This window comes from Hydractinia symbiolongicarpus, chromosome 4 (assembly GCF_029227915.1).
Source record: "Hydractinia symbiolongicarpus strain clone_291-10 chromosome 4, HSymV2.1, whole genome shotgun sequence".
NCBI classification, from domain to species: domain Eukaryota; kingdom Metazoa; phylum Cnidaria; class Hydrozoa; order Anthoathecata; family Hydractiniidae; genus Hydractinia; species Hydractinia symbiolongicarpus.
In genome coordinates, this window is record NC_079878.1 from 4,841,690 (window position 1) to 4,861,659 (window position 19,970).

Genomic DNA, 19,970 nt, shown 5'->3' on the forward strand with positions numbered 1-19,970 from the left:
GCAACTTATACACTGTAAAAAGCATAGACTGGTATTTTGCAGGACGATAGTATTCTGTGGTACTTCTACCTGTATTGCCTCCTGTTTTGAAGATAATTTCTATTTTGGTGAAAAAAAATGAACTTTTATGTTAGGCTATTGCAGGGCAAAACCGCAAAAGTTTCTTAACGTATATATACTAGTTGTTAGGCCATGGAAAATTCATGGGCTCGCTTGTCCTTTTTATACCGCATTGCGTGCTTCTTGCTACTTGCGCAGCTACCATTTTGCGTGACAGACGGACAGACGTATGCGGGTATTATAATATAGATATATATTATGTATTATGAGTAAATTTTCTTTTTGTACATATGTGTGTCTTCAGCATTTAATTTAGCTGCGTATGTGAGATTTACTGGGGCTAAACTTTAGAATTTTAGCAAATTTTAGAAAAACTAAAATTACCTGGCTCCATGACTTTACAGCATACAAAATTACATTCTTTGATATGAAATGCATAACTTGCCTATGCGCAATAAATTACAAAAACCTTGACCTAAACTTGCCACAGCTGCAAGGTAATCTAATAGCAAAGCATTAACTAAGGTTAGGGTTACGGTTTGCAGCACTAAAGCCATGCAGCCACGCAGCTATTATGTATCAACGAAACTATGTAGCTACACAATTATCAACAGAAAATGACAGTTTCAATCCTAAAGTTGCTCCTATACTGGTATAAGTAAACATGCACATAAGTTTTCCAAGTGCTGCAAAGATAATGGATCAGATGGACTTGGACCCACAACCTCTCAATTGCATTGATTGCTCTACTGACTGCGATCTTATGTGATGCTACATCCCTAGCACATGCAGTAGACAAGGCCAGGACCTTCATTTCGTTTCATTGCTTTTGTTTATGAGATGAATCTTGATTTCAGAGTTATTTTCTTTTTCTAGAGGCTTGATATTTTTTGAAGACAATCTGTAAATTTGGGAACAAAAATTTCCAAGAAGAAATTAATGTCTCTGACTTTCTAGACAATCTTTCAAAATTGATACCATCTCCCAAATGAGACCTGTTCTAACAGGAATTAGTTTTTTTCAACACTGACTTTTCAGTCTTTCTCAACCTGACTTCCTTAATGTGTTTGACATGTGTGGACGCCAACTCACAGAAGCAAAGAGGTTGAACTGAGCTCATGATTATTATGACTACTGAAATGCCAGATTGGAAAGTTTTAATTTTATAATGGACCAATGACTACCTGAGCAGAAAGCAATAGATAGATTCAAAAATATCAATTCACCTTTATAATATCTATGCATTAATAAAGTTTGAATGCGCATCCCTTAATGGGTCTAAAATTAATGATAGAAAATGTCAAAATTTGCTATTACTTAAATATGACATAATTTATGCAACATGATTAAATTTGAAATTTTTTAAATATGAATATCTTGAGAACAAAAAGTGCTTTTTAAAAAATTTAACAAGAAGCCCTGGGGGCTCTAAGAATTTCCGCTCGCTACCAAAATATTTAATGACAACCTGCTACGTGCCAAACATTCGGAGAGGTTTGGTGCATGAAGCTCTGAAGATGAAGCACACAAGTGACAATATCTTACAACAAACGCAAACAAAACGAAACGTGTCATAATAAACTCACATTTTAAAAGAAATTGCTAACAAGAAATACAGCCTATCATTTATTTGAAAGTCTTGCGATTGATACGTTTATGGTCTTAAACGGCATTTAGTTGACAAAATAAATCAAAATTTTGATGTGACCATCATTTTCAACATACTTTTTTTATTAACTGTGCCAATTTTTGTCGAAAATAAAGTAGTTTTAATTTTTTGAACAAATTTTGGCCTGAAATGACATTTAGGTGACAAAAAAATCAAACTTTTGGATCATCATCATTTTCAGCATACTTCATTTGTTAACTGTGCCAAATTTGGCCGAAATTGAAGTGGTTTTAATTTTTGGACCAATTTTGGCCTAAAATGGCATTTAGGTGAGAAAAATCAAAATTTTGATGTCACCATCATGTTCAGCATACTTCATTTGTTAACTGTGCCAAATTTTGTTGAAAATAAAGTAGTTTTAATTATTAGACCAATTTTGGCCTAAAATGACATTTAGGTGACAAAAATCAAAATTATGATGTCACCATTATGTTCAGCATACTTTTTTGTTAACTCTGCCATATTTTGTCGAAAACAAATACCAATTTTGGCCTGAAACGTCATTTAGATGACTTCCCAGTACTTGGGAGCTTGGGTACGAAGTTTAAGTTTGTGACGTTGCATTTGACCATTTGGGACAGGGTTAGTTAGTTAGTCGGTTATACCAATACTACCCTCCTCTCAGAAAAACGTGAAATCCCAGGGTCGATTTTTTCTCTAAAAATGCTCCGAAAGAAAAAAACGACGGTTTTAAAGAATTTCCTACGCCTTCGGGCGCGGAAATTCAAAAAGACTTGTTAGTTAACTTTTCAAGCTTTATAATATAAGCCTGACATTATTTTATACCCTGGGGTTCCCTTTAATTTAAAAAAGGCGTGGATGGCATATCAAACAATTTTGTTAATGTCTGCTTTCCGTGGTCCCATTTACATTGCAAACAAAAAACTATTATTAGGTGGGAGAAGTATATTAGGAAGAAGATCAAAACAATAGTCTCTTTAGTTTTTCATCTAACCCTCTCCCCTGTATGCGCATGTCTGCTTTTGTCCTGATACCGCCTTCCTTGACAGCAACAAACATATCAAACGAAAAATAAATTATATACCTAAAAGTTTCTCTATTAATGAAAATTTTCTCTATTTCCTTTCATGAAACATTTTTCACAATGTCACAAAAATATGCTTTTAATTTTTGCTGAAACAAATCTTTTCCAAATCTAATTAGTGTATAAAATATTGTCTTCTCCATCCAAGTCATACATGGTCATAGGGAGAGCCTTTCCTGTTTGTTTCTTGGTTGTCTGTTTTAGTAAGTGTGTACGTACACACTTAGTCTGACCCACACATGTGTACTTGCATTCACGTGCTTTTGCATGCATTACTAGTTTGCATCTAAGTTATTCGTGACCTTATGCATAGAAGATGGCGGTTGAGTTGATGGCGCCAAGGAAAGTGGAACAAAAATGGCAACCGTTGTTTTAATGTACAACCTTATGCAGAGAATCTGTGTGCTTGTGGAAGCTAATGTAAACAAACTACAGTAAATAATCATTGAAAACTGTCATCAAACGTTCTATTATCTAAGGTGTTGCTGCAATTTTTGTTTTGACTGGTTATTTTTCCAGTCATTATTGCAAGTTCTTAGTTTTTAGGCTTAACTGTTGTAACAAAATATTGTCTGTATTATATAGCTCATCTAAAAAATGGTGGAGGAAACAAAATCTAATAACTCAATTTGTTTAACAGAGGAAGAAGCAGCAGTTTATGATCGCCAAATTAGATTATGGGGTGTGGAAGCCCAACAAAGGTGTGATTATGGCTATGATTATATGTATATATAATATATTGTTGTGCGATGCATTGGCAATGTAAGAAGTAGCTTAATAATATTTTTTTTTTCTAGACTACGAAAATCAAAAATTCTCTTGGTTGGGTTGTCTGGTTTGGGAAATGAAGTATGCAAAAATATATTATTGGCTGGTATCCAGCACATGACTCTTTTGGATGATTCAAAACTTACAAAGGAAGACTGTTTTAATCAGTTTTTAACTCCTTCAGATATGGTTGGAAAAAGTGTATGTACAGTAGATTTCTATTTATGGTAATTCTTGCTGTGTTCGTACAGCCTGAACATGCTTCAAAATTTTAAACTTCAAATGAAAGAAAAGGTGCTCAGATAAATCAAATCCTTGTTGGAAAGTAAAACTTATTTACCAACTACAGTTGTAGGATTTAATTTTTATAAGTAAGAGTTTTTGTTGGGCCACTTACATGCATTATTGGTTTGTCTATTGTCAGTGGAATTTATCATGATTTTGTGGTCAAAGTTATAGTCAAAATTTGCTAACAAAAACAGAAAACAGAAAATAGCAGAAATGCAGCATTGAGATATTTACTTAGGCCTGAAAATAAAAAAACCTTTAAAATCCTTAAAAAAATGTAAATAATCTTAAGACTATAAAAGATGCTCTGGCTATATGCTCTAGTTATGCTCACCCAAGTTCCTTCCATCAAATCAAGATGTTTTAGCTTCACAATTTTTGTTTTTCTCCTTGCGCTTCTATTGTATTTCCATATTATTTATATATAATTTTGATATAAACTATATTTACTTTAATTTGTGCATAAAACTTAATTTGGTAAGTACACCACCTATAGGCTCCTTCTATCAAGATCTTTAGCTTATTTTAAAGAAAGATTTTTTGTTTATGTATTTCATTATGTAGGTTCAACAATGTTATTTTGTAAGTCTAGATAAGCTAATGTAAAGCTGCTTTATAAAAATAAATTAGTAGCAGTAGTACTAGATTTTTGTGTGTAAATTTCTGCCATTGCGAAAAATATTCATAATTATTATATACCAAAGAAATCTAAAGAAATGTGTGGACTCTCTTTAGCTTAAATTGTTAGATATGTGAGTCTCTTTTAAGTCTTTAAGTGTACCATAATCCAGTTGTCATTTTGTACAGACTCTCATTTTGGGTACTAAAAATAGTTTTTGTATTCATTATTAGAAAGCTGAGGCTTGCTTGAGTCGTGCGAAAGACCTCAATCCAATGGTAGACATCGTGGCTGATAATGAGAATATTGGTGACAAATCTGAAGAATTTATGAAAAAATTTGATGTTGTTTGTTTGACAGGATGTAGCAGAGATGCACAGGTAAAACAGTGTTTCAATATGATCACCACATCTTTTTTTAATTGTCAAATGATTCATATTCATTCCTCATGCAGGTAAAAGTGAACGAAATCTGTCACCGATTGGGTATCAAATTTTTAGCAGGGAATGTGTTCGGTTATTACGGTTATATGTTTGCTGATCTAGGAGTGCATTCCTATATTGAGTGAGTTTATTTTTTTTTTAGATATTGTTTTCGAGAATCAAAGTCTGTGCTTTTATTTATACTAGTCGTTAGCCCATGGAAAATCCACGGGTTCGCCCGTCCTTTTTATACCGCATTGCGTGCTTCTTGCTATTGCGCAGCTAAGCTACCATTTTGCGTGACAGACAGACGGACGGACGGACGGACAGACGTATACGGGTATTATAATATAGATAAATCATTAAATCAAATCCTTCAGTTAAGCATATTGAGACCGAAGTAATCAGTGATGTTTCTTTAACATGTAGAGAAATTCCAAAAAAGGTGAAGACTATGAAGGACGGGGAGGGTTCTACATCTGCGAAAAAATCGAAAACAGAGCAACCTGATACAGAAGTGGTAGAAAAGGTTCTGTTTTTTGCTTTTGTTGTTGTTGTTGTTGTTGTTGTTACACTACCTGCGCATGCAAAGAACAGTAAACATATGATAAATTTACTTGCATATATGTCGGAAACTTTATTACTTTTTACTGGTATTGGGGAAGTAAAATAGAGTAAATACGCCAAAAAAAATCTTAAACCAAAAATCTTAAAGATATGTGCACCCTGTTACTTTTTTATAAATATTTTATAAATAGTCGAAATCATACTCTCGTGGCTGAGCTTTAAATGTTTTATATATGAGGAAGCAGAAAAGTGTTCGAGGGAGAGACAAGAATGTTACATTTGAAATGCATGTCATGACGTTTGAAATTATTTTTTTAGGTATCTTCTTTCTGCACGTTATCAGAAGCGTTGTCTGTACCAGTATTTAAAGGAAAGAGTTTGCGTCAAGCAAAACAAGTATCGAAAACTTATCTTGTGACGAAAGGTATCAACTTTTCGGGATCTAAAAATATTAAGCAGATACTGCATGCCCACTCTGTGAATGTCAAGATTAATACCTTCGAGATATTTCATAAGGTTCAGTTGAGAGTGATTAAATTTGAAGAGGCGTGCAGTATCTGTTTTTCTATATGTTAAAATTGCTTCTTAAAAAAGAAGAAGACGACAAAGATTTTGTGGACTAAACACAATTTTTTTAAACGATTCTTGAAATGCTTTTGTAAATGCTTACAAAATCCCAACCTCTATCATTTAAAATACTTTTAACCAACCAAATACAGCATTTAAGTTTAAACAAAAGAAATTGGTTTGATTTGATTCGAATGATTGAAATCAACTTGAAATTGATTATATTTTTTATAAGCATAACGCTTATAAGCATATTCAGGCTCATTGAGGGGAAGCATTAATGAATCTTTCTTTCTTATGTGACTTTTACACAATAAGACTTAATTAACCCCACTGAACTGTCTGGAATTGCCTCATGTATTTATACCTTTAATTTTGTCGTTGTTCGTTTAAAAGTAACAAGAAGCCCTGCGGCTTAAAGATTTCCGCCATTAGCAATAATCTGAACTTTGAAGAGGACTGAGTAATATCGGGAACAAAATCATTGAATAATTTAAAAATTTAAAATTTAAACTTTTGATTATTATTGTAACTTGAAATCATAGCTAACTTAACTTACATAAACTTCATTTCTATATAAGAACAATTTTAAAAGAAAAATAATAATCCTGAAAATTGATGAACAATAAAAACAAAATAAGAACAACGGAAAGACTGAAAATTTATCTATTTTCTCTTTTTCTCTGAAAAAACAACTTGAAAAAAATCTTAAGGTGGCAGCAATTATTTTTACATAATCAGTTACGAAAGGTTATTCAGACTACATATTCTTATTTTTTCTTTTATAACACACTTGTCACGATTTTATAGCTATAATACATTATCTTTTACCAAAAATATTCAGCCTCAACAATTTCTCTTTAAATTAAAATTAGTTCTGCTGCTAGTCCTACTGAATTACGTGCTTGCAAAATTGTACAGAAAGAAATGACGTAATTATTAACATTAATAACATCAAAGATGGCGCATTATAAAACGATCTTCATTATGCTAAACTGCGCGAGCTTTAACTTTCGATAGTATGTAAGTATTGTTTATTGAATAATAAAACAATTCGTTGCACAGTTAGGATTCTTATTGGCCTAGCTGTCTCTATCTATCTTCTCAGGCGATTTTAAAGATTCCGCTGGCGGAAATCAAAAAACCGGGCTATTTTGTCGAATAGCATAAGAGAACGTTTGATTTTTTAATTTGTTTCTCAAATAAGAATAATGTAAGCACACTGTAAAGGCGAATCTCCAACGGGACGATTGTTTCGACGATCGTCATTAATACTCGAATTTGGTCGCGATTTTCGTCAAGACGAAAAGTTAATTGTTTTCTAATTTTCGTCACAAAAATCGTCGCGAATATCGTTCAGTGGGGATTCCGTTTAAGCCTGTTTGTGTTTTTGATCGAATAATAGGGTGGAATATCTTGAATTATTTGATAAGCGGGTTCACCGGCCGCTATATAACAATACTTTTTATTGAGCAACTCCACGTGGGATAATTTGAGTATTATCTTACCTTTTATAAAAACTCGGGGCTCAGATTATGTGTATTAATTGCTGACTTTGCAAATTTTATAGAAATTAAAAATTATTACATGATAGAGCTCTCACTGAAAATCAGTTTTTATGCTGTAGGCTCGTACAACAATAAATTCAAGTGTGAGATTTGGCTGGAAGAAGTATCATCTAAGTTACAGTCAGCGCTTTTTGTTGTTTAAATTTAAAGTTTTAACGTCACATTCTTTCGCTTATTTTTAGTTCTTTTCGCGGATTTTTATTTTGACCTATTCACCAGAATTTGTGACTGCAAAATATTTTCGGTTATTTTTTTCTGAAAAATACTTAATTCGGAGGAACACACAAGTAAATAAAAACAATATTTTTGTCAAAGATTACTATGGCGAAAAGTATTTCGCGTTATAAATTAACGATGTAAAAAAAGCATGAAATCCTATTCCATCAATTTCTTCTTCTAGTTTTGCTCGAGTATCAACAACGCTATGGGTTAGTACCAAATGAAATAAACAGTCAACAAGAATTGGAGAAACTTCTTGACGTCAGGAATGAAGTGTTGGAAGAGCAAAATGTGGATAATGATCTTCTAGACGACGAGTTTTGTTCGTAAGTGGTTTTATTTTTATATTGTTCTCAAATGTCCTATGAGTAAATTGAAAGATGTATTGTTTTGAAGTTGTTGTAAACTTAAGTGCATAAACACCTGTAAATAAATATCATGCGTGAAGTTACATTTTGGCGTCAAGTTTTACGAAATCCAATGTAGCGAGATTATCCACGTGCTCTATTTGTTTTGACAAGTGAAGGAGGGTTGAGAACGTGGACGAAAGAAACCTGTCCCGTTGCAATAGGTGAAAAACATGTATTATTTTGCATTTTGATGTAGGTACTGCGTTGGAACGTTGTATCCGGTCAATGCGATCATCGGTGGTGTGATGGCACAGGAAGTAATTAAAGTAAGTTTTCAGAATGTTTTTAAGGAAAAGAAACGCGTAGTATTTCACTCAGTCTTGTTCGATTTTTCGCAAATTTTGGACGTTGTATTTCTTTTCATTTGCTTGTGGTGTTGTTTTAAAAAAGGGTGTCACGCGAAAAAAAGTCATTGGTTTTGAATTTATTTTCATGTTCCATAAATGTTTGCACAGTTAAAGCTTGTTTAACGTATTTCCTAAGAAAGCTGGATATGTGTGACGTAAGCTAAGTATTGAAACAGTGTTCAATTCTGCATTGTAGACTGCTCCCTTCCTCCCTAGTTATAACCTGAAAATTAAAAGATTTTCGAAGTTTTAATTTTGCCTTTTTCACAGATGTTTTTTTAAATTCGCGAAATATTTATTAAGATTTTGCGATTATTAATACCCGCGAAAAAAGATAAGAAATATCAATAATTCGTGAAATTTTTATCTGAGAATGAAAAAAAAAGGACAATTTTTGTTCACACGAGGAAAAAAATCGTTATCGTCAAAGGCTTAATAAAGGATTATTAACCGTGTAATTCTGTGAAAGTTATTGATAAAATGCTTTTTTTTTCAATCAGCACCATTTTAAATCAAACACTCGCACAAAGCTTCTGTGAAGCGTGTGCACAAGTACTCAGTTAGAAATTATTTTTAAAAACGCTCACTGACTTTCTAACTTCGGATTAACGTTTAGTGTATACTTGTCGGTTGATGAATCATACCTTAGTTACCTAAACCTCTCCTCCCTTCTTGCAACTTTTAGGCAGTCTCAGGTAAAGATACGCCGCACAATAATTTTTTCTTCTACGATGGAGTGTCAACTAGTGGAATCGTCCAAAAGATATCGCCAATAATCGACAAGATGGCACCTTCAGTTGCGGAAGAAAAACCAAGTATTGACACTGCGGACGTCATTCTGTGATTATTTTTCTTTTACTCAAAGATGGCTAACGATTGAATACAACAAGGTGGATGTCGCTTTTACGTTTTCGATTTATCCACAATCGGAACTTCTGTTATGTTATTTACGATGTAGATGTTTTTATATTTCTCAAACCTCTGTACTACGCTTTCTCTTCTGTAAAAGTCTTTCGCATCTTTGCAAATGATGTCAAGGATATGAACTTAAAAGCTAAAATTGAGGGTGACGATTGTCATCGAATTAATATTACAGGCTCTGAAGTTGAATGTCTACTTGCATGATTTTTACCTCGCAAACGGACAGGATCAGAACAGAACGAAACTTTGGGTTTTCAACAAACCTGATTAGTTATTTTTTGTTTCCTACGGAAAGCATCGGAAAAAATGGAATTCAAATCAAATTTCACTCGAAGGCAAACTCCAAGGCAAACAAAATAATTTAGTGAAAATTCGTTTTAGGAAAATTGGGAAAAAAACTTGCCATCTCGTCGTTTGTATGCATTAAATTAATAAAGGTCTGTTATAGGAAATAATCCGTATAGCGGTTATTAAAAAGGTCTAATCAAACATAACACGTACATCGCTTATTGAATTACCTTTGTTATCTGAAAAGATGATTTTTTTGCAATGTAATTAATCCTTAAAAGAGCTGTCTGTTCAATAAAAGGCGGACTGCTTATCGTAAAATGAAATCTTTGTAAATCAATATCATTAACAAGCGTGTTATTTTTGACCTCGTGTTTTGAAATATATTGCGTCCCGTTATAAACAATTGATCGTTTATCCTGATATCTAAACCGTTAATCGTGCCTGAAGTTTGCCTCGATTACTTTTGTCACAAAACGCAATTATTTTAATTATTTTGAACGTAAGCCTTTAGATATTAAACAAATTGTTTTCACTTTTTCGTAGAAATTTTGTCTAGATTAAAAAGAATTCATTAAGGCTGGATATTCTTTAGCTGCTTGAACTTTGTAGAAAAAACTGACCCTAAATGCTCTGACTTTAAGAAGGGCGGACACCTTCGTTTTTTTTGTTCATTTTCGCGAAAGTTTATGCCTTTGGAAATTACAAATCAGCAAAACGCGAAAGATATTTTACGAGAAGTTATGAATTTTTTTCAAGTCAATAGCATGCAGACTTCCTTTGTAAATAATTTTTTTATTTTTGCGAAAGTTTTTTACGCGAAATTCGTCTCAATATTACAATTTGCGAAATTCTCTGCCCTCGAAAGTTTATGCCCCTAAAATATATAAAGGAGGACATACATGTCGATTTTATTAAATTTTAACGGGTAATGATTATGTGAGCTCAACCGAGGCGTTTTATGTTTTAATATTGGGACGAACTTGAAATAACTAAGGAATTCTAAAGACAAGGTTTTGAAAGGGGTTTGAGGAGGCTGAAATTTGGGTCCTGGATCGAGCGAGCGCTGTGTAGCTATCATCACTTTAAAACGAGAAATTAGGTAAAGTGAAAAAAAGCACCACAAAGGAGTGTCTGCTTTATAACTTTAAAAAATTTCACATTGGAAATGCCATGGTTATTTACCAACTTGGGTACCATTTTTTTGATATGTTGGTCATAGAAATAAACTTAGTAGGTTGTTAAATAATTTCTTTCAAGGAGTCAGTTGAATTATGCTTTCATTAACTAATATCCATGGCGCGCCGTATTGATTACACTTTCACAATGCCAACATCAGATAAAAGATGGTGACAGATAACTAGGATGAAAACAAAAATTCACTTGTGGCGTATCGCACATTCTTAACAACAACTTTTTTGTTTTGTTTTCATTTGATAACTACTCGTCTTTAGCAACCTCCTACACAACCGATGCATTATATTTGTCTTTCTAATATTAGTTTTGTAACTGGGCACAAAGGTGCATGAATCGGGGTTGATATGGGAATGGATATTTTTTTCTAGACTTAGAATTATTTGTCACGCGGATTCAAGAGATTGCAATTTTAAAATTAATATAAGATAAACTAACTAAGAATAGAATTTATATTCCATGAAAATAATTTTATTTTTGTTTTGAATAACTTAACACTTCAAAAGAACCGCCTATTAGCCTTGTTGTATGCAATTTTCTCGATTTGTCTATAAAAACTGGCGTATTGGCGACACTCTTTCCTATGGCCATCTTTTCATGGCGAAAGTTGGCTACAGGGTAATTAATAAAGTTTTCAATGCTGTTTGATTTTTTTCGAAAAGTTAAATCAGTACCTTATGTCGCATTAAAAATGTCCAATTTATCAGAAGTGCTTGACATTTCCACACTGTTGTTGAATTTCGAATGAGGGAACAGGTTTCGAAATTAAGCAGAGCTTTTTCCAACGCATTTCAGTAAACCGCTCTGTGTATGAGTAGAAAAAATCACGTTAGAAACTCCACAACTATTTATTTGTTATTCAGTCTCTTTTGTTGAAGTAAAAGAGATAAACATCTTTGTAATAAAGACGTCTTAACGATGTATTTGTCCCTCCTTTGACAGAACGCCCTCTTGCTTTAGATCGTGACAAGATTTTCTTACATGTAGATTGAGTACTAGGTTGCTTTTTCTTGTCATTTATCGCATTTGCTGAAGGGAACAAGACGTACAGAAGATATAAAGTTATCATCTAAGTGTATGTGTAAGGTTGTGATTACGAACTTGGTAAATTAGAATGCAGACAGTCGTCTTTTCTGATACTGAGAGACGAGACTATCTATCTTGATAAACGATTGAGTTTGTAAGAAGGAAGATAATGCGAGCTAAACTACGTAGAGGGCAGTAAGTAGGAAATTGCTTAATCACCGCAACACTAGACGTTAAACACACACACAAGAAGCACCCGCCTAGAAGATAAACAGGCTTCGCACTTCGGTATTCATGTCGACGCTTTTTCAACTTTATTCAATTTTGTTGGTCCTGATGACATGGTGGGGAACTGAGGGAGCACTGCAAACGTGTACTACAACGTCCTATAACTATACAATACGTATTGAGAATTGTCAACCGAAGGTAATCAAGGTAAAGTTTTGTGAAGGAACGTGTAGTTCAAGGACGTCGCCGACAGGTAACAACTTTTGTTCACGATGTTATCCGTCGCATCAAAAAAACGTCACTGTCGCCGTTTTTTGTCCGAAGAATCCAACCGGCAAAATAAAAATGGCTAGTTACTTGAAAGTAAAACGTTGTCGTTGTCGGAAGGTTTCTTGTCCGAAGTTGGAAGCCAAAAAAAGATCTGGTGCTCATCGTGGCAACGTTCAACTATATGTTCAGTGATTTATACATATCATGTGTAATGGACAGAGACAAAGGTGCCTTCATGTTGAAGATACTACAGATTAAATTTGTGTTACGAAATGCAAACATTCTTATAAAGAGCACTGTATTAACAGTAGAATAGCGTGCTAATGCTGATGACGCAAGATAGCACATGAAAAGCATGTTTGTGCGAATGATGAAATTAGCTGCACTAAAATTTGTAAATGTCAACAAAATATGTCATTAAAATAGAACTCCAAACGATGGCGTGGCTTCTTCAATGAGAACGAAGTAGTACAACCATGTTACAACGGGTGATTGTTGGGGTGCAGCACCCTTGCGATGAGAAAGGGAGGCGAGATAAAGCAACCATATACATAACCACATTTTTGGGATTGACTTCCTCGTCATTTTGAGCGCTAGATTCTAAATCTCGGATAACTTTAAATCTTCGAAGTTAACACTATAGTATAAAAACACCAATTACTTATTTTATGTGCTAAAAATGTTGAGGAAGATGTTGGATAACTAAATAGGCTTCACCTGACTGATGACGTGTCCTTTCTTTATTAGAAGGGCGCTCCTATATTTGAAATTTGCTTATTCATAAGAAATATGCAGAAACGACTGATATTAAAACAAAATACGTAGAACAAATTTTCATAACACGATTTTTTTCTGTTTCTGGAAAAATATGTCATGTCAAGATGTTTTTTCGTTCTCCAGTCCTTGTCACAAGTAAACAAGCGCATCTTTTTCTGAATGCCCTGGGTTTTATAAAAGATTAGATAAAAAATGGATGTACGTACATCCAAGGATAAAACGATCTTCCCTTTTTTTTCTAAAGATCATACTTTTAAACCAGTTATATTATTCAACATTTATCCTGTTTATTAAACTAAATGTTTATTCAGACCAATTGTTAACCGTGGTAATTTGCTCATCGCAACAAAAGTAAAACTCGGGCTGCTGCGACGCGTGTTGATATTGTAAGTTACGGCTGTCGTACCCATTTTGTGAGAACAAATCAGTAGCGTTAGTACCCCGTGGTAAAATGCACTGGTTCGTCAGTCGGGTATATTTTAGGACATCGTTAGTTTCATTATTTTTAGCAGAGTAAAGATTTGGAACCCATTTTGAACTTTAATAATAAAGAAAAGTTGCCGTTGGCCCATGAAAAGTTCACTCGACTGTTGTTCCTTGCAGCAACCTCGTTCCAAGCGCCTGTTTTTAATTTCTGTTAACGAACAAGATACAAAGAGAGAACCATCGGTGGGAACGAGCTTGTACTTGCAGCTACCATTTTTTTATAAAATTATTTTGCTTAAAATTCAGGGTTTTTCTGTATTTCTAACAACAAAAACAAAAATAAAATTCGCTAGTTGATTTGTTATATTGCAAACACCCAATACATATCTTGTATTAATTTACTGTCATGAAATTTATATATTCCCAACCTTTATGATAAATTCACTTCAGCGTGTTAAATTTTTACGGTTGCGATATATATAGGTGCGAATGACCTTTAAAATTTCTTCTATAACGACAAATTAGAAAAAATTTTACCCATAAAATTTCTTGTAACCCTTCATGCACGAGCAGTTTTCAAACACTTGCCATATGCAAAAGTAATTACTCGCAAAATGTAAACTTTTTTTACTCGGTAAATTAGTACGCTTAAGATAAATCTGTAAATCAAGGATATATTAATAACAATGGCACATTTTTTTTAGAAGTATTAAGAATCACTTGCCTATCAAGCTTTAAGATAATTTAAGAATTGCGTCTCATCTATCCACTAAACTCTTTAAATTCTCTGAACGTAAGACATTTAGTGAAAAGAAAATGCTTCAAAATGAAAAACTCTACCAAATCATTCAAAATACATTCCAGGCTCAAAACGGTTTATAATGCAGTCATATAAACCGTCGTAATAAAAAAGTGTATACTGAAGTAGTAACGAATATTCAATTTGCTTGTGTTTTTTTTAAAAAACGGTATTTTTACTTTCAGGTTTTTTAAACTTTAGAATGATAAAGTCTTGAATGTTTTTTCACGTAACTAAAAAAAAAATTATATTTACAAATTTTAAGTACAAATCTCGGTAAGCGTAGTATTTATTATCTCCATCATTCCAGCGTTCCAATCATGTGCAACTGCTTTAAAACTTTCGCTTGACTAGTTTCTCGAATCTCGCCAGCAAGAAACATTTCATCTACTACTGTGTACACCTAAAAAAACACAAACGGAGGAGTGCTTAATATCAAAATAGCGCTGACTCAATAGCGCTGACTCTCCACTAAAAGGTTATCAGATGTCTTGAGTCTATTTCAAAGAAATTTTATATTTCCCGTTGAAGTTAACCCAAGTTGAGTTGACTAATAGATACATATGAGCCTCAAATGTAGTTGCTTATTAAAAAAGGAATGTATTCAAAAACATCTTAATCCAATTAAAAAATCATTGGGAAGCTAGTATGACCTCTACTTGTCTTCAATTTATGTTAAAGAGACTTACGTTTCGATATCGTTTCTTTCAATATGGAAACGTTTATTGAATATAGTTTTTAAAAATGAATGAAATCAAGATTGGTTGGCCGGAATTAAATAGCTAATTAAAGAGCTTGGCAACAGGCTCTGATAATGTGATAAAAGCAAAACTGGTTGACTTATTTACCCCCGTTTTTTAATGAATGAAAACAGAAAATGCGAAAAAATATTTTGGTGACAAGAAGTCGTAGACGATTAAATAACTGTCGATAATTAGTAGAGACAAAACTCAATCTAAGTCAAGGTTTATGAATTTGTTAAAGAAGGTACGATATTATTCCAAATGAACATATATTAAACACTGACACAAGAAGAGGCGGTACCTTATAAAAGTTGAAGACGAGATCCAATTCGCAAACGTTGTGGAAAAATTCATTTAAAACCTAGAGATAAAATAAAAAATAAATAAACGAATAAATGGATGAATGGATAAATAAATGAATGAATAAAAATAAGCTAAAAAGTGTGGCAAAAATATATTTACTCACTTCTACAAAATTATGTATAGCTTCTAAATACATCAAATTGTTGTCGGCAACATCAACACAGAAACAAAAGTAAAGTCCAGCATATCTTCTGTAAACTATTTTAAAACTACGGAACTAAAAAAAAGAGAAAATAAAATAGTTTATTACTTTTTCATACAGGGTTATTTTATACCTTTACTTTCACGACTCTTTAATTTGACAAGAGAGATTTTTTCAAAATTTTACTTTTCTGAAATATCTTTACAACATGAAAGGGATCTGTCGGTGTGTTCAAAATGAAGATACAGCGATGCAAGATACAGCGATGCACGATACAGCGATGCACCAGACAGCGATGCACCAGACAGCGACGCACGATACAGCGATGCACCAGACAGCGATGCTCGTCAGTATAATAGTATATAGCGCCTAGTCTTTTTAAAATATAGTTTCCATGGTTATTGCATTATATTTACCATGGTAACAACATCCCAAGTTACTCTAACACTACTGCATTCAGTAGTTTGTGGTTTTAATACATCTATAGTCACAATGGCTACAGCAATTAATGTCTTTTTATAACCACAACAATGCAAATTCGAATATCAAAAGAATAACATTACAAACCTCTACAAAATTTGTGTGTTTAGCATCTCGAACTGTGACTGTCGAATGGACTTCTTCAATCAACTTCTGCTTTTCATCGTCATCTAATGGAATATACCATTTAGCCAGTCGAGTTTTGCCAGCTCGATTTTGAATCAAAATAAAACGAATCTACAAAAGAAACCAGGATACAATCGCATTTCTGCAAAACACAGCAACTTACTAGCGAAATAAAAATTATGGAAGATACAAAAAAAATACTCCTTACCATTCTTCTGGTAATACAGCAGTTATGTTTTTTTTCTATTTATAATTCTAAATAAAAAAACAGCAGTCGTGGATAGTAAAAAATACATTTAAATGTAGTTCTAAGCACCGTAATCTTAGACACAAACAATAATGTTTTTCGACCTTCAGATAGAAATCTTGAAAAATTTGATAATTTAAAAAGCCAATCAGAAACACTATTTTCTGCATTGCACGATATAAAAAAATCGTAAGCCGTTATATAGTATATTTGCAAGAATAATATCTACAAAATACATCTATTTTTACATCTATGGTAAATATGTAAAGGCGTCTATAAAACTAACAAAAAGATGCTGATAATCTCAATTGGTCAAGCAGAATTTTTTCTAGCTACAAAAACAGTTTGTAAGGAAAAGCATTGTAAATTCTAAATAATTTCTTTCTTGTTTTAAATAATGAAAAATACTATCTAATGATAGCAATAACTGTCTGAAAAAATTAACATAGGCGAAGTAGAAAAATAAAGCTACATTTGTAAATTTCGAGGGTGTCCTATAATGTTACAAAATATATAAAAAGAACCCTGCGACAGGACAGTTTACAGTTCTAAAATATAGACATTAATGATCAAGTTTCAATCTCGCATTGAAGTTAATTGAAGCCTCAAAAATGACGACTAACTTATAGTAGAGGACAAATGTAAAACGACATCTACAAAGGTTTTTTAAAACATGCAACAGAATTTACAATTATTCAACATTCATAATTCAACATAAGAAAGGATTGGTGATCTAAAAGTGTTCAGAGAAGATGAATTGCTGCAAGTCAGTTGAAAGTATCTCATGTTGAGATCAACTGCAAAATTATGTTCTCCTACAAAACAAATGCGTAATAAAATCTAAGAATGGTACTTAGCAAAATCTTTTTTTCTTCAACAAATTTTTTGTTTACTATGCCTACGTTAGTGACTTATGGCTGGAAGGATAATCAATAACAGTACGTATGTATGTATGCTTACATCTGGATTGTTTTGTAATTTTTTTTAGATGTAATCATATTACACCATCCTCACAAAACACATACATTGCAAATGCAGAGTTTAATGTAACTGTGGTATTTGTGATTGCAAATAATCTTTCAAGAGAAAAACACGGCATAAAACCAATTTTTCAACTCCGTCAATACCAATAAGGCTGTCCATAAATATTATTCGTCTGCACTAACCTGAGTTACATAAGGGAATTTAAGTCAGCAAGAAAATAATAATTTAGTCAGCTTTATAAATAAAACAACCATAATATGTTTTGTTTTTATGTCAAATTATCGAAATTATGAAAAAGAGAGGTTGAAAGTCTTTAGTCATAGGGTTCAGAAACCGGTAAGATTCATTAAAAAAATTTCTTTGCTCGCATTAAAATTTTTATAATTGTTGGGGTTGGCAATATTCTGCTTGGATCAGTTACAACAGGCGAAAAATTACTTTAAAGACAACTTAAAAAAACATATCAAACAAAGTTAAACAAAACCACAAGACTTGATCAGGGTAAAATTTTCATAAATTTTAAATTCTTACCTAAATTACTAACAACTGCACACTCTAAATTCTGTATACTAAAAAAGTCTTGTCTTTAGAAAATGATCATCAAAGAATAATAAAAAAATTAGCAAAAATTACAACAGAACACCAACCACAGATTTCCAGTTACGAATCTATTTCCTCCATAAGTGCTATTTTACTCCTTATCTTGCGTAAAGAAAGAACAACCCAAATTAATGCTATTATACAGGACGTTGCCATTAAGGCACCAAATACAAGTCTGTGATTGAAACATATTCCAGCTAAAAGTGGTCCAAGGATGAGTGTTACCCTACTAATAGATGAGTACACCCCTTGTGTAACACCTTGTGAGTCTCTTGGAGTAAGTTTTGTAACTAAAGATTTTATGGCTACCAAATTCAAAGGAATTGCTGAAAACACAACCACGCATATCGATAAAAATATACCAACTCTTGTTTTCTTGTTCTTTTCATCAGGTATTTGTTCGCACATTAAAAATAATAGTGCTAAGATTGTTAGTAGAAGGGAAATAACAACATAGTGTTGATCCTTCACGTTTGTTTTGTCACCGAATTTGTAGATTAAGAAAAAAACAAACATCAACCACACACCACCAACCATGTATATCGCGCTAACTTCCCTTTCTCCCCAACCGTAATCCTCTTGAGTAACTAGTGGCAACAAAACTTCAAATTCTGTTTGAGCTAACCACAGTACAAGATCTGAGAAGAATATTGACAACACTTCCATGGTACAAAGCTGTAAAAGCAGTTGCATTGTGCTTGATTTTGTAACAACTACTGCAGGCTCATCCATTGACGATTCTTGAAAGAATTCATCATCTTCTGTTAGTTCGTCATCAATCATCATCTTTCCATTCATTGTTTGGTAACATCGAAAAGCTGGCCGTCCTCCACGTTTTATTAAAGGTTCTTCGTCACCGTAGTTCACATCAAGTACTGATTCACACAATGATGTCTCTCGAACACGCTTATAATCAATTTCATATTCTTTTTGAGGTGGACCTCTGGAATCAAGTTGTATGTTAGGACAATATTTAGATCTTTCATCAATTAACTTAGATAAATTAGAAATATAAAACATAGTCAAAATCTGAGATAGGATCCATAATAAGGCCATAAATACACCAGGAGCAGTTCCAAAATTAATAGACCAATCACCAATTTTAAAATCAACTGTGGCTAAGAAAAAATTTAACGCTGGACCAAATGTTAGCCCAAGAACCCGCCCAACCTCAAGCAAGGCAAATATTCCAGTCCTTTCACTCATTGGGTATGTATACACAATTTCCGTATTTGCACATGCATAAAAACCGTCTCCTAGGCCTGCTAACATTCTACCAAAAAACACTAACCATTTAGAATACGGTAATGCGTAAACAATATTACCAATAATTTCAAAACCATTCAATATTAATACAAGTTCTTTGATTCTCTTTGTTTTATCAAAAAACATGCCAACAACAGGTAGAGATATCACACTTGCTGTTGGATACACAGCTATAACTAGACCTAGAAACCAAGGTTCAACTTTAAACGTATCCAAATAAAGCCAAATTGATGGTAAAATAATAGCATATTCAGCTCCAAGCAGAAACATACGTAATATAAACATGATAACAGTTGCTTTTCGTTTGCGACGAAACACAGGATCTTTTTCCAATCCAGCAAAGCGGGAGTCAAATTTTTCAGGAATTGGTGGTGACATTTTTTAGTATCTTTATTGGCTATAAGAAATAATAAAAATATAATAATGTACAAATGCACCAATAGATTTTTATTTTTACATGAATCATTATGACAGAAAACACACAATTCTTTGCAAACAAAATATAAGAAGTGTCAATTTCTAACAATTTCCAAACTTAACA

At 33.0% G+C, this 19,970-nt stretch overlaps 4 protein-coding genes across 4 annotated transcripts; 2 read left to right on the forward strand and 2 right to left on the reverse strand.

The window, feature by feature from the left end:
• The first annotated feature begins 2,905 nt into the window (after positions 1–2,905).
• LOC130640861 (SUMO-activating enzyme subunit 1-like) lies at positions 2,906–9,536 on the forward strand. The gene is made up of 9 exons (XM_057447442.1): positions 2,906–3,475; positions 3,572–3,743; positions 4,683–4,829; positions 4,904–5,013; positions 5,301–5,400; positions 5,757–5,862; positions 7,974–8,118; positions 8,399–8,468; positions 9,235–9,536. Exons 1-9 carry the CDS (start codon positions 3,372–3,374, stop codon positions 9,391–9,393), a joined length of 1,113 nt encoding a protein of 370 aa, XP_057303425.1. The 5' UTR covers positions 2,906–3,371; the 3' UTR covers positions 9,394–9,536.
• Positions 9,537–12,272: 2,736 nt separating this feature from the next.
• LOC130642173 (bursicon-like) lies at positions 12,273–12,668 on the forward strand. The gene has a single exon (XM_057449258.1). It carries the CDS (start codon positions 12,273–12,275, stop codon positions 12,666–12,668), a length of 396 nt encoding a protein of 131 aa, XP_057305241.1.
• Positions 12,669–14,024: 1,356 nt separating this feature from the next.
• On the reverse strand, positions 14,025–16,594 carry LOC130640863 (AP-2 complex subunit sigma). The gene is made up of 5 exons (XM_057447444.1): positions 16,541–16,594; positions 16,294–16,443; positions 15,688–15,801; positions 15,523–15,582; positions 14,025–14,881 (listed from the first exon to the last, which is right to left on the reverse strand). The coding sequence occupies exons 1-5, from the start codon at positions 16,541–16,543 to the stop codon at positions 14,780–14,782; spliced, it is 429 nt and encodes a 142-aa protein (XP_057303427.1). The 5' UTR covers positions 16,544–16,594; the 3' UTR covers positions 14,025–14,779.
• Positions 16,595–18,223: 1,629 nt separating this feature from the next.
• On the reverse strand, positions 18,224–19,807 carry LOC130642174 (uncharacterized). Its single transcript, XM_057449259.1, has one exon. It carries the CDS (start codon positions 19,805–19,807, stop codon positions 18,224–18,226), a length of 1,584 nt encoding a protein of 527 aa, XP_057305242.1.
• Between the last annotated feature and the right edge of the window lie 163 nt (positions 19,808–19,970).

Excerpts from the sequence above, each read along its gene's own strand:
- LOC130640861 (XM_057447442.1), top strand. The coding sequence starts at position 3,372 with ATGGTGGAGGAAACAAAATCTAATAACTCAATTTGTTTAACAGAGGAA. Across the intron at positions 3,744-4,682 it reads CAGATATGGTTGGAAAAAGT|AAAGCTGAGGCTTGCTTGAG; the intron begins GTATGTACAGTA and ends ATTCATTATTAG. Across the intron at positions 4,830-4,903 it reads GATGTAGCAGAGATGCACAG|GTAAAAGTGAACGAAATCTG; the intron begins GTAAAACAGTGT and ends TTCCTCATGCAG.
- LOC130642173 (XM_057449258.1), top strand. The coding sequence starts at position 12,273 with ATGTCGACGCTTTTTCAACTTTATTCAATTTTGTTGGTCCTGATGACA.
- LOC130640863 (XM_057447444.1), bottom strand. Across the intron at positions 15,802-16,293 it reads AACACACAAATTTTGTAGAG|TTCCGTAGTTTTAAAATAGT; the intron begins GTTTGTAATGTT and ends TCTTTTTTTTAG. Across the intron at positions 15,583-15,687 it reads CTATACATAATTTTGTAGAA|GTTTTAAATGAATTTTTCCA; the intron begins GTGAGTAAATAT and ends TTTTATCTCTAG.
- LOC130642174 (XM_057449259.1), bottom strand. The coding sequence starts at position 19,807 with ATGTCACCACCAATTCCTGAAAAATTTGACTCCCGCTTTGCTGGATTG.